The sequence below is a fragment of the Acartia tonsa genome, chromosome 14 (assembly GCF_053477335.1).
Source record: "Acartia tonsa isolate MP-2025a chromosome 14, ASM5347733v1, whole genome shotgun sequence".
Classification (NCBI taxonomy): Eukaryota; Metazoa; Arthropoda; class Copepoda; order Calanoida; family Acartiidae; genus Acartia; species Acartia tonsa.
The window spans coordinates 2,260,653-2,274,778 of NC_137273.1; the positions used below are offsets into that span (position 1 = coordinate 2,260,653).

General features: G+C 33.9%; 1 protein-coding gene across 1 annotated transcript in view; it reads right to left on the reverse strand.

Annotated features, from left to right (window-relative positions):
- Positions 1–14,126, reverse strand: part of Zir (dedicator of cytokinesis) — a 78,853-nt gene that overhangs the window by 43,261 nt on the left and 21,466 nt on the right. Inside the window, exons 14-32 of the mRNA XM_080148184.1 lie at positions 13,474–13,529; positions 12,977–13,089; positions 12,544–12,597; positions 12,089–12,182; positions 10,908–11,051; positions 10,183–10,261; positions 9,140–9,209; positions 8,289–8,363; positions 7,798–7,956; positions 7,111–7,194; positions 6,418–6,469; positions 5,834–5,993; positions 5,576–5,653; positions 4,809–4,875; positions 3,821–3,866; positions 1,934–2,030; positions 1,267–1,400; positions 530–596; positions 24–89 (exon numbers count right to left, since the gene is read on the reverse strand). Coding sequence (XP_080004310.1) covers positions 24–89; positions 530–596; positions 1,267–1,400; positions 1,934–2,030; positions 3,821–3,866; positions 4,809–4,875; positions 5,576–5,653; positions 5,834–5,993; positions 6,418–6,469; positions 7,111–7,194; positions 7,798–7,956; positions 8,289–8,363; positions 9,140–9,209; positions 10,183–10,261; positions 10,908–11,051; positions 12,089–12,182; positions 12,544–12,597; positions 12,977–13,089; positions 13,474–13,529 — 1,695 coding nt within the window. The remainder of the gene's footprint in view (positions 1–23; positions 90–529; positions 597–1,266; positions 1,401–1,933; positions 2,031–3,820; positions 3,867–4,808; positions 4,876–5,575; positions 5,654–5,833; positions 5,994–6,417; positions 6,470–7,110; positions 7,195–7,797; positions 7,957–8,288; positions 8,364–9,139; positions 9,210–10,182; positions 10,262–10,907; positions 11,052–12,088; positions 12,183–12,543; positions 12,598–12,976; positions 13,090–13,473; positions 13,530–14,126) is intronic.

Here is a 14,126-nt window from a genome sequence, read left to right on the forward strand (position 1 = left end):
ACTTTATTATAAGAATGTCTTACCTCTTTCAATAGCATTTTGTTGAAGAGATAGGTTTCTCATCATATGCCCAACATCCACATCTGAAACTAAATAATGACTAATTAGAAATGTTAGAATCATCCTTGCGATTTTAAACCTTAAGAAATTATTTGTCTAAGTTAGGACACTTTTAGTTTATAACCGACAAATAAAAATTATAATGAAACAAAAGCACCTAGAGTTTCAGAGCCAACGAATAGGATAGTGCAGTAATAAAACTTGAGGTACCAGTGTATTTTACAGTCCAATGTCCCCTCCCTCCATGAGCAACGGAAATAAGAGAAGATAATTGTTAAAAGAAAAGCTTTTCTATAATTACGTTTAAAATATTTGTTCAGATTTCTACATAGTGTTTTGCTTCTTCAATATAAAATGCAGCATCCAACTATGAATCCCTAATTTATATAAGATTCGCTTTTATGGATGTTATCATTCTTAATTTCATGAACTCTAAATCATTTTTAGAAGATTCAATTAAAACCTTTACCTGAAAACATTTTTGCTGGGTTGGACACTTGCTTAGTGAAGGCAGGATCAAGGTGGGGCAGGTGAGCCTTAAAAAATAATTGAGATAAAAAATGAAGAAGAAAAGTTTATTTGTTTTTTTTATTAACTTCAGAGAAATGAGAATCCTTAAGTAAAAGTAACAGAATGTCTGTCCGTCTAACACCACCTAATTTGGGTGTAAGTTTTTATATGTATGGAACCGATAAAATAAATAAATATTACCAAATGTATGTATATGAAATAGTCATAATTAAGAACAGTTTGACTTAATAAGCGTATGTGACTAAACTTTTACATACAACTTTACAGAAAATACACGAAAAAAACCGAACTCCTTTTACCTGGTATTGAATGAAAGTGGATAGAAGGCTATTTCTACCATGTAGATCATTTCTATGTCTACAATATCTATCTATCCAAATGTATACAAATGAAATGGTCATAATTAGGAACAGTTTGACTTAATAAGCGCATTTGACTAAACACACAACTTTACAGAAAATACGCGAAAAAATGACCAATTTCTTACCTGGTATTGAATGAAGGTAGATAAAAGGCTATTTCGTCCATGCAGATCATTTCTATGACTACAATATCTATCTATCCAAATGTATACAAATGAAATGGTCATAATTAAGTAAGTTTGACTTAATAAGCACATTTGACTAAACACACAACTCTACAGAAAATACGCAAAAAAAATGACCCATTTCTTACCTGGTATTGAATGAAGGTAGATAAAAGGCTATTTCGTCCATGCAGATCATTTCTATGGCTGAGATATCTCGAGATAGCCCTTACTACTTCGGCCATGGCTGTGAAAGCTGCCTGTCCAACGTTCAAAGTTAAACCTAGGATAGATGAATTTTCAATTTACATTATTTTTTTATTTTAATCTTAATGTGTATTACTTTTTTGAATTACGTTAAAACAAGGATGACAACATCCATAAGATTATGAAGCGAAGCACAAAAAAATCAAGGACAAAGTAATTCAAAAAGCAGATGTTCAGTTCTCATGACAAAAAATAGAGAGAAAATCCAACAAAAAAAATTCAGAAACCTGTAAAAAAACTTAATTTTGTGTCTTTTGAAGCATGGCTATCAGACGGACAAAACAATGCATATAATAGATGCGCATTGCGCACATTATACATGAATAAAGGCTTCAACAGACTGACTGACGGACTGACAGACAAAGTGAATTATAGAGTAGCTTCGCTATCAAAATAAACAAGCACATACCTGCCACAGTTGAGGTTTAACCATCAACAATAAAAATTTGTCAAGCACCAAAGGCATAAAGGCCAAAACGGACTGACAGACGGACGGACAGACAAAGCGAATTATAGAGTAGCTTTAATACTATAAAAACAGTCACAAACCTGCCACAGTTGGAGGTTTAACCATCAACAATAATAATTTATCAAGAACTAGAGGCATAAAGGCCACAAGGGATTCAGGTCGAGACTCAGCAACTTCCTAAAATTAAGTTAGTTTTAATAATCGATATATAATTACATGGATGTTGCTTCAGATTTTATGAACTGTATTACTCCCAGCTGGCTAAAATAATGTTACTCCCATCCACCCATTTTGCCTCATCCCCTCCCCTGCTACTGGATGAAAGAACTGACTAATAAATGGGGTTCCATCCCCCCTCATTTTACATTAGGATGACGGACAATTTAAAATTTTGGCTTGAAATTTCAGCAATGTATCTCTAATAGGAGCCAAGGAAGTTTCCGCCTTCCCCCTTAACGTTTATTTAGACGGTCATTTAAAGTTATGGAGTAGCTTCGTGAACAGAAATCATAGATAGAGGAGACAATGGCCTGTTTATTACACTAACCCCCAAAGTTTTTTTTATATCGTTTTTTAATTCGTTGGCTTAACAACTTTGGAGGCCTTTAATGAATTTTGACTAGTTGGTTTATTAAGTTGAGTGTCTAGACGTTTCAACCACTAATTACAATCTACAGAAGGGGAAAATTTGTGTACTAACATTGGTAATGTAATCAATTGGTATTTGGTAGGACATTGTCTTATCCCTTTGAATCCCTGACAAAAATGCCTTAGTTTGATTATTGTGATCTCATAGCTGAAATCACTACAAAAAAAAGTGTCTACTAAAAGTTCCTTTTTCAATTGAACAATCCAGACACATTATTGGTTAGAAACTGTACAGTGTAAACAAAAGTAGTGCAAAAATAAAACTAGTTTATAACATATTTAGAATTATAATTATTTTTAATAAAAAACATGTCAACGTATCTTAAATATCATAATTAAAAAGTATGCAATATCAATAAGTTACAAAAGCGTTTATAAGAGCATTTTTTAAAAATCACTTGTGTAAATAATATTTTTAAAATTAATTTGAGACGCCTGGCGGCGGAAATTTAAACTACATATGTAAGCTTCATTTTATTTCAATACTGTAAATACATTTAGTTCAAAGAATATTATTAACTGGGTAATAAAGAGGGAGTGGTAGTAAAATACTCCCCCCTCCCAAAAAAATATCCCCCAAAAAACTATGAAAACTTACGCATTTAGGAAATCAATAAAGTTTACTGTCATTTCGTGAACAGACCTACAAACTAGGGTTGGGCCGGATATCCGGTGTGGCCGGATATCCGGCCATTTTCAATATCCGGCCGGATATTGAAACTATCCGGCCGGATATCCGGCTCTATAATTTTTTATACTTTACACCAAAAATCTCTGCTTTTTTAAATCTTAAGTGGCTATAATTTTCTTATTATTGAAGCTAGAAGAACATTTTTTCTGAATAAGTTTAACTTTATGTAAATTTATATAAAATTTCTGAAATTTTTTTTTTTTACTACTTTAATATCTGGTAATTTGGCCGGTTATCCGGCCGGATATCCGGTAATTTGGCCGGATAACCGGATATTTGCCGGATATCCGGATATCCGGCATTTGAAATCAGCCGGATATCCGGTATCCGGCCAAAAAAGTATCCGGCCCAACCCTACTACAAACCTCATAGAACGTCTAGAAATTATCATTTTACAAGGGAGGGAGGGGATATTGGAAAGTAAATCGCACTCATGCCCAAAGATCTATAACAACGTAATCTTATTCGTTGACTCAAAAACGTTTGGTCTTTTATTTTCATTGGTTGGTTCGAATCTTTCAACCATTAAAATAATCTACTAAAGTAACAATTATTTTTATCATCATTATTGGGGATGAATATTACTTGAACGTTCATTGTCTTATCCCTTAAGATCACTGCATTTTACCTTTAGACACTTTAACAAATCTTCTTCCATATCCTTGTCAGCAACTCTTAATTCACAAAACAATGTTCAGTTCATTTTCTTGCGTGTTATTTTTATTTGATGAAAACATCAATTTTGAGGTGTATATGTGGTAGGCGGCATACGGACAAGCCTTTTGCAGAGTATGCTATGCTTCGTGCTTATCAAATCACACCCCGGCGCTAATCCCAGCTTATCACCATTCCATCCAGCCCCCTCTGGGCATTGTCTACACATCAGAAGCGGCGGTCAACTTGGACACCGCTGATAGTGGGAGGGGCGCTGCCCCTCTTCCCTTCATGACCCCAGCAACATACCCTTTTCCGGAAGATGTCTACCTTCCCCCTTGCGGGAGCCTACCACTCTACTGCTCACCTGAATGGGGCTCCGCCCCATCTCCCCCACACCCTTTCTACCTAACCTATTTATCATCTATTTTGTATATAAACTAGTAACCTTATTATAAATGTATGCAGTTCAAATATATCTCTTTAACAGTAACTACTTGTAGTTCTTTATTGATAGAATCCGTAAAGGCTAGGGGCTCTTTTGAATCGAACTCGCGTTGTAGGGTTGAAACGCTTCACCCTACCACATATATTTTCCAACCTTGTTAAATTTTTCTGTCCGTCAGTCAGTCCGTAACGCTACGGGGGAAGTATAATTTACTCAGCTGCTATTTCAGATAGACGGCTGAATTTTTAAAAGAAAATTCCCATAAAACAATGATCATCCAGTATGCAATAAAAAAAATATATAATTAAGCGAGAAAATTTTCGTAATTAATTCCTCCATTTTATTATTATTCTTGATTTCAACAAATCATCAAATACTCTTTAAATCTCCATGTCCATTTTTGCATCCATGATTTTTTGTGCTTCGCTTCTTATGGATGTTGTCATCCTTGTTTTTAAAAAACTAATTTAGTGAGGAATATTTCAGTAATTGAATAAGAAACAGTGTTTTTTGCCTGGCAGGTTTTTGTCCCAACTGGAGGCCAGCGGTCTTGGTTAGGAAAGCATCCAGGGTAGGATTTTCTATTTTGTAAATAGATCATTAATTCATAAGAGAGAGAGAGGAGACAATGAGCTGTTTATCAAATACCCCCCAAAGTTTTGTAATAATGTCTTCTTATTCGCTGGCTTAACAACTTTGGAGACTTTTAAATTTGATTGGCTGGCTCATTAAGTTAAGTGTTCAAGCGTTTTAACCACTAATTTTAATTTACAGAAGGGGTAATTTTGTTTATCATCAGTAGGAATATACATGAATTTATTGACCATTGTCTTATCCCTTTAGATCTCTGTTAATTCACTCTGACCATCTATATTTTGATTGACTGGGGGGGGGGGGGGTGCACATTGCTTTCTAGGAGACGGAGTGATTTCTCTTGGGAGGATGAAGGTGCCCTAACCCTAAATAATTCAAAACCTTTTCAGGGCCTATGAGATACATTGCAAAGAAGAATGATATCGGTTCAGCGGTTAGCAAGATCTTTCGGTACAAACAGACAGAAATAGAGACAGAAATCCTGTTACTTTTAAATAAGACTTATTTATACAACTCGCAGCTACAAGAGGCGATTTTTCTTGTATACCCTCCCCCAAAGTAGTTGTAAATTTTCCCAGGATCTATGAAAAGCTACAAATGAGAATGATACAGGTTAGCGAGAGGTACAAAGAGACATACAGACATCCTGTTACTTTTATATCCTATCAAATAATAAAGGATCTATCCCTGTATGAACAGAAGAAACAGCGTCAATATCCACAGAAAATATACATTTCTTATTGTCGATCCATTTAAATGTTGATCCTGAAAAAATACAATTATTCACCTATCATTTTTGTAATATGCATTAATTTGAAGTTTTGGAATATTGAAGAGTTAAAATATACTTTTATCATAAAAATGCAGGCCCCTTAATACATAAGAGAGGGGGGGGGGGTGACTCTTCCCCACAAAATAAATCTACAAAAATCAAAAATTTTATACCTGGCGGCGCCCTATCCGTGGATATAAAGCTGTATCCGGGGGTCTGGGGCAGTTCTGACGTCACTGGCAGGTTGTGCTCCCCGGTTGCGAGGGTGCCGCGTTCAATTATGGGAATCCACGTGTAGCCGACCGGAGTCTCTAGTTTTTCGCCGTCTTTGACCTTAACAGACAGACATTTTAGGTTAGCATTTTGATTTTTTAGTAGCTCAGCTAGCAGTTTCCCTTAAATTGCAAAGCAAGCACAGAACTTCTCCTATCCGTTTTTTTACAAAATAAAACAAGAACAAAAAGGGTTAGATTTTAGTTTGTATATGTTTTATCTATGGTAAGGTTAGGTCAGTTAATAATGGGTAAAAGGTAGCACCGCAGGTGAAATTCTTGCATGACTAGGGCAATTCGAATGGGTTAGGTGTAGAGAAAAAAATATCTTATTTTCCATGCATATATAGTTTTATAACATAGACAATATTCTTCAAATTGTATAATCTAATTGTTACAGCTGAATAAAGTTTAAAAATCTCTATCTATTTAAAAGTAGCTATCTATCACTCAATCTCTTTACATTTATCTATCCATCAGATTACCTGTCCTTTACACGTGACATGATAGAATGTGAACAGTAAATGGTGATGATCTCTGAAAAACAAGAAATAATGGATTTTTATCATCAATTTAGGTTCCTAATATGGTGTTCATCTATTGGTCTGCAGGATCCTCCAGTAGGAGGGGAGGGGATGACGGAAAGAGGACGTTAAATTATCTAGCTGTAAGTATCATTTTATTAGAGTAGACAAAAATCTGGTGTCTGAGTCTTATCCAAGTAATCATATATCTTTTCAAGAAATATAGTAGAAATACAGTCAAATGCCTTGTTTAGGTCTAAATACATAAATATCAATTTAGCCGTGGTATAGTAATTTATTTATAAGTTAAAAACTTAAGTTATTTTAGGTATACCTATTTAACAAAATGAACATATCAATAAAGTAGTTATAAGTATATTAGTAAATGGCTTTACTTATATCTTTAAACTTCTCAATCAAAAATTTTATCTCATAGAAATAGTTATTTTGTTTATTATGTGGATGTACTATACATCAATTTATCGTTCTTAATTTGTCTTATCCTTTAGGTAATATTCCTTTATCCTGGATGCAAACTTTACTTTTGACATTTTTCTAAAATTTCTATTAATCTATTTAACCCTCTCTTGATTAGAACTTCTTATCCAAAGACATTCTATTTTAATATCAATCTATCACTCCAACTAGACTCACCTTAAATTGCTGGGAAGTTTTATCTTGACTTCTTCATAGAAATCTGGAGTCTTGTTGTGATGTACAACGGCAGCATAAGCCTCGCTGATACAAATATTTGTGTTCATACAATAGATATAATATATGCATGGATATTAGAGTAAATAATAATCTGGAGTCTTATTGTGATGTACTACAGCAGCATAAGCCTCGCTGATACAAATATTAGTGTTCATACAATTATCCGAGTTGCTGTACTCCAAACTAATAATATTTCATGGGCCATATCTCAAGTAACAGGATGTCAAAATATCTGTCTATGTGTGTGTATAGTGAAGGATCTCCCTAACAACTGAGCAGATATAGTTCTCCTTTACAATGTAGTTTCTCATAGGTCCAGGGAAAGTTTATAACTATTTGAGGATTGTTACATCCAAACATTTTTTTCTCTTTCTTTTTAAAACTAAAATTTGAAGAGGAAGGTCATCCCTTTCCCCTTCCATCAGGAACCCCTTTGAGATATTTGAATTATGAAGTAAAAAGTTTTTGTTTGAAGCAAAAGATCTTGGAAATAGCTAGCTTGATTGAGTTATGCTTTTCTGAGAAGCTATATCCTAGGGTGGTTTTAGGCTATTTCCTTTCTTTCTTTAGATCCCCTAGAGGTTAGGAGCGCTGCTACAAGTTAAATTACATTGTATGAACAAGCACCTAGTGAAGGCCGGACAATTGGACTTGCCAAAGATAACCGGCAGCGCATAAGCCTCGCCCTCGCCGCTCATCAGCTGGACTTTGACAGCAATATTACGCGCGCGCTCCCCGCTTCGGTTAGAGAAGTTTAACTCGCGCGGGTACACGTACAACAAATTTCTACATGTTTTAACACATTTTAGTATAAAATTTATGAATTAGAAATAGAATGATACATTTTAAAATAAAGATTTAATAGCTATTTCTCGCATCGTATTATTAACAGCTTTCTGCGGATATAGAATGTACAATTATGAGATTAATACCAGTTTTTTAGCCCCGAGATGCCAAAGGCATGGGCCAAAAAAACGTTTTAATCTTTATGATTGTACATTTTTATATTTGTAGAAAACTGGATATAATACGATGCTAGACATAATTTTTCAGTTTAGCTGAGAACTGGTTCTTATCCACCGGATTCGAATGAATACGAGAAAATGTGTTAAATTTTCCTGAATTGATAATGTGGATATTCTTGTGTACTGTCTCTTAACTTCAGTGGGAAATTCAGAATTTCTTTGTATGGTCTATTCATTTAAAATATATATTATTATTAAGTTCTCTAAATTATACAGGTACCCCAAAAAAACGTTGAGTACTTTTATAGGTTTATGCAGGGATCTTAAGGTGTAAGACAATGGATGTTAAATTGATGTACATTTCAAAAATTATTCCAAAATAATTTATCAAAATGTCTGTTAGTTTGAACAAACCAATCGAAATGTAATAAAAGTAGCAACATATTTTTACTGCAACAAATGAGATAACGTGTTTATAATAATCTTTAAATTATTGAATTTTGATTGGTTGATTTCAAACTAGTAGTATTTTTAACCAATAACTTCAATCTACAGAAATGGTAATCCTATTTATCATTATTTCGGATGTATATCAATTGAACATCCTTTGTCTTATCCCTTAAGATCCCTTGTTTTCATTTTATTATTCGTGGAGAATTCTCAATACTACGATACAATAATACTTTATCAGTATTGCTTGTAACTGGTTTTAATCCAGTGGAAATGAAACGGATTTGAGGCCAATCTGGAATGGTCATCTATCGCTTCCTATTATAGACAGATTTCCGTAGATATAAAAATGAAAAAATATAAGATTAAAACCAGTTTTGTTATCCCCGAGAAAACGAATGCACGGGCTAACAAAACTGATAGGTATTAATTTTATGATTTTATTTTAGTATTCGTTAAAAATTGTCTGTATTACGATGCTATTCATGATTTTTCAGTATGGCAGACATTAATCGGTTTCGAAACCATACTGGGAAATAATATAATATATATTCCTAGCATTGCTATCAGGATACGGATTTAATTTTGCCAGTTCTGGTGTTAAACAGTGCTTGATAGTTTCCCCTGAAAACAAAAGCAATTTATTTTTTTAAACAAGATTAAATTTAAAAAACTGCCCTTTGAAATAAAAAAAACATAGTTATATTTTTTAATAAAATCCTCTTCGACTTTCCCATTTTTAAACATAAAATCTAAAAATTCTATCCTATAATATAAAGATGTAAGTTTTTTTGGCTAAAGCTAAATATCTCGTAAACTGCTGGTCCGAATTGATTGTACTTATCTGGAAAGCTTTAAAAATGTTTTAGGATGGTTTTGGCTGATTCCTGATTTCCTTCATTCTCCCATAGGGGCTAGTGGCAAAGCAGTTTTTTTGGCAAAGTAACCCTTACACAAACCTTTCACAGACCATTCTATTAGAGGTCCAAGGGGCTATACAAAAGAAAAGAAATTATTTTAAAAAGGGGGGAGGCGGATGTGCCACTTTTTGAAACCAAAACTAAAAGTCAAAGGAACTCAACTAAAAAAAGAGTTGACTTGTTGTTGACTTTTAGTTTTGGTTTCAAAAAGTGGCACATCCGCCTCCCCCCTTTAATTTGTGGAAAAGATAAAAGTATACTTATGCCTTTTCTTTAAAATAAATAAGAAATAAGAAGTGAATTTAAACAACCATGATTGAGTAATAAAGGGAAACAAGGATGACAACATTGTCATCCAAAAGTAGAAAGACTCAATAAAATTCTGGTTGGACAAACGGACAAAGTCAGTTATATTATAAAGCATAAGCAGTTGATAATATTCTGGATGCTCATTGATAAAAAGAATCTACATAAAAAAATTCAGCCGACTTTCTTAGAAAGTAGTTGAGAAATTTTCGTATCCCCCATTCTTTCTAAAAGGACGAACGAACATTTCAAATTTTAGATAAGCTAAGCTCGGCTACTGAAAATGCTTTTTTTATATTCTGTAACAAGAAAAGCTAAACATTATCCTAATCTTTAGAGTAGCTACGCTATAAAAAAAAATAATTGCTGACCTGCAACACAGATATCCAGTTTTAAAGATCCTTTGATGGTTTTCAGCTGTTTTAACTTTGGTGTAGGTTTCTTCAGATCCTAAACATTTTTACACATGAATTGTAACAAAAAAGGTTTTGGGTTCGAGCCCCGTTTACAAAAATACATTAATTATACTCAAGTATCAACGTCGCGCTGTTGTATCAGTCACGTGACAAACACATCAAATAAAGTTACGGAAGGGTAGCAAAGCTACTCTACAATTCACATTTTCTGTTTGTCGACTATCAGTCAGTCAGTAACGCTATAGGGAGAGCTATTTTTCGACTGTTATTTTTAAGATAGATAACTAATTTTTTTAGTGAGGATGGCCTATGTGCATCTAAATAATCTTTTTTTGTCCTTAGATATGTCTTTTTGCATCAAAAGCATTCGTTGTTTTCTTATTTTTTGTTGTTGCATATTCTCTCTTTTTTCACATCTGATCTATAACTCCCTTTCTCAGTTTGCCTTATATTTTTTTTGTTATCCGCTTGTTATGGATGATGTCAACCTTGTTATCTATATAAGCGTAGTTACAAAAATTAGATATATATGTAGCGCAAATGTGAATAAGTTTATAGGACGATTGAGAATGAAAACCCTAGTTTTTATAATATAAATTTTGCCTTTACAAAGATGTTAGTTTGATAAAGTAGCCTTGAATTGAGATGGATCAATAACTTTAAAATTATAAAAGTTATACCTGTAAATACTTATACAAATCTTCATCAGTCAATTTATCAGCTTCCTGTTTGAAGAATGAGCTGACCGTCAGCGTGACCGGCGGGAAGGAGTCAAGATTAGCGGTCAGATCGCTCTCACTTGCCGCCCAACTTGACCGCTTGTCCTAAATAAGAAGAATTAGCTGACCGTAAGCGTGACCGGCGGAAAGGAGTCTAGATTATCGGTCAGATCGCTCTCACTCGCCGCCCAACATGACCGCTTGTCCTAAATAAGAAGAATGAGCTGACCGTCAGCGTGACCGGCGGTAAGGAATCTAGATTTAGCGGTCATATCACTCTCACTTGCCGCCCAACTTGACCGCTTGTCCTAAATATTGATTTTGACTTATTAGGGATGGGTAAAGGAAAGGTAAAATATTTTCTGTCTTTCTGAATGTTGAAAATAAATTAACGTGCATTAATTTTCACAAAAACAAGGATGACAACATCCATAAAAGCGAAGCACTGAAACGGTAGGACAAACGGACATTAACGCTTGTATAGTGTCTGAACTGAATAATCAGAATATAGAAGTATAAGAGTCGAAGCAAAATGATAAGTAAATTTGTTGAAAAACTGCTTGATACAGGATAATGTTTATGGACATACTTACATTTTTAGGACTTGATTATAGAGTTGTTTCGCTTATAATATTTTTCTTTGTTGTTCCAGGAATCAATATACCAAAAATCAGATCAAACGGATATTTGTTGTTAAAAAAGTAGAAAAATCAACATGTATAAAATGGACGTACGGACATTCTGGTAATGATTATAGAGTTGCTACGCTTTCTAAATCGTACCTAACTACTACAGGAATCATCATGCAAAGTTTGAAATCGATAGGACAATTCTAACATGCCTAAATTAACGAATAAAAGCTATCTATCTCGGACGGACCGACCCTAATTATAGAAAAGCTTCGCTTTTAAAAAATAAGAAAGGATGATTAATAAGGGATAAGACAATGGACGATAAATTGATATACATCACAAATGATAATTCTCCCTCTGGAGATTAAGAATATTATTTGGAAAGTTTGTTCTAACTAAATTTTTTAATCTTTAGATGAGAAATTTTCTTTATCATCATTAGGTCTTTTAATCAATTCATCATCCATTGTCTTATCCCTTAAAATCTAGTTTTCCACGCCCACTTCTTACCTTTCTATCAAGACTGCCTCTCCTATTGAGGGAACTCCCCTTTTCTTTGACCGACTCCGCCTTCTTCCAATTGTCCATGGCACTTGCAGACGTTTTCCTGTTGTTCATATCAACCATTATTTTAAATTATTTTGGTGGCCCTAATCCCTGCGGGCCTACCCTGCACACAATATAAGCTATCCTCACTTAAGGTAAGACACTAATTTACGAAAATATCCCCCCTTATTTCATTTTTTTAAAATGAGAAGGGGTAATTTTAGCAAAAAAAATAAGTTCCGGTTACGTGGTTAATTCTATACACTTCCACATAATACCTCATAAAAGCAACTGTGCTACCAAATCCCAGTTAGGTCTTTATTCTTAGAATTGATTTCAATGGTTATTTAGGTTTGAATTTAAAAATGCCTCATTAAAATAAAGTAGATATTAGATAAAACTAAAATAGATGGTTGATATTCCTGTCAAGACTGTTACTGCCCGTACTGTCCACATCACTGCCACCACCTGCCCCTGGAGACACAATAGATATATCAAATTTTCAAAATTTTGTCTATATTCAATTTTAATGAATTTAAATAAAGAAAACATTTTCCAGTATGGCTTTGAAACAGATAAATATCCGCTGGATTATAACCGCTTCCAAGCCACAATAAAAAATCACAAATATTAAAATAAAAATCGCAATATTGTTAGCCAGGGCCTACGGCTCCTCGGGTCTAACAAAACTGGTTTAATCTTAAATATTTCATTTTAATATCCGCTGAAAGCTGTCTGTAATACGATGCGCTAAAATAACTATTAAAACTTATAATTTACCAAACAAACTTTATTTTCAAAGTATTTATATCTTTACTTAGTTAGAGTGTGTCTAATTTTAATACATCTATTCCTGTATCAAGGGGTAGGCCGCGGAATATCTTGGCCAACTCAATGGCTGTCCAACAGAACGGCATTCTGTATTTTCCCAGCCGTTTGCAAGCGTCGACGGCGGATGCTCGCACCTAAAAATTAACATTCAAACTTCAATTTGTTTTATGTTTATTTTTCTATTGCAATAGGTCGACATTTTTTTCAACGCAAGCGCATATGCCTCTAGAGGCCTCTAGTCGAATCAACCCACCCAATTTTCAATTAATTTTAGTTCATAAAATAAAAAGTAAAACAAATTAGAAGGATTCATTTTTTCTAGGGGGATATCTCTCAGAAGGGTGGTGATGCCCTACACTAAACATCTCTCCTGGAGTCCTGATCTACGAAAAGCTACGTGTAAAGGAAAACCATAAAGGTTCAGTGCAGAGGTTAGAAAGATCATTCGATACAAACAGACGGACTATTACTTTTGTACAAGGATTAAATATAAAGACCCTTCTCAGTGGCGCATTTACCTTTTCAAGATTAACATCAGGCTTGATGTAGGGCTCTATAGCTTCGTTCATATCACCTTAATGAAAGGATAATTGGATTTATAAATTACAAGAAATGGAATTTAATTAACAATTTTAAATTTTTTTTTAACTAGCTTACTAACAATGATCGTTTTAATGCCTTGTTAATTACTTGGATCTTACACCAGATTATCATGTACTCTAATAAAGTAAAACTTGTTGCTAGCTAAAATAATCACCTCAACCCCATCCCCTGCCCCCCACTGGATGAACGAACTGACCATTAAATGCTGTCCATGTTAGCAGACTATAACTTTTTTTTACCTTGTCATAATATCCTCGTATATTCTATATCAATTGACTGTCGGTCGGTCCGTTTTTCTAATAAACTATCTATCTATATTCAGGGAGAGAGAGAACATTGGGCTGTTTATACACTAGTCCCCAAAGTTTTATAATGGCGTTTTCTTATTTGTTGGCTTAACAACTTTGGAGACTTTTATTGAAATTTGATTGGTTGGTTCATAACATTGAGTGTCCAAACGTTTCAACTAATAATGTAATCTAAAGAAAGGGTAATTTTGTGTATATATTAAAGATACACATCAATTTATCGGCCATTGTCTTATCCCTTTAGATCCCTGATTTGACTA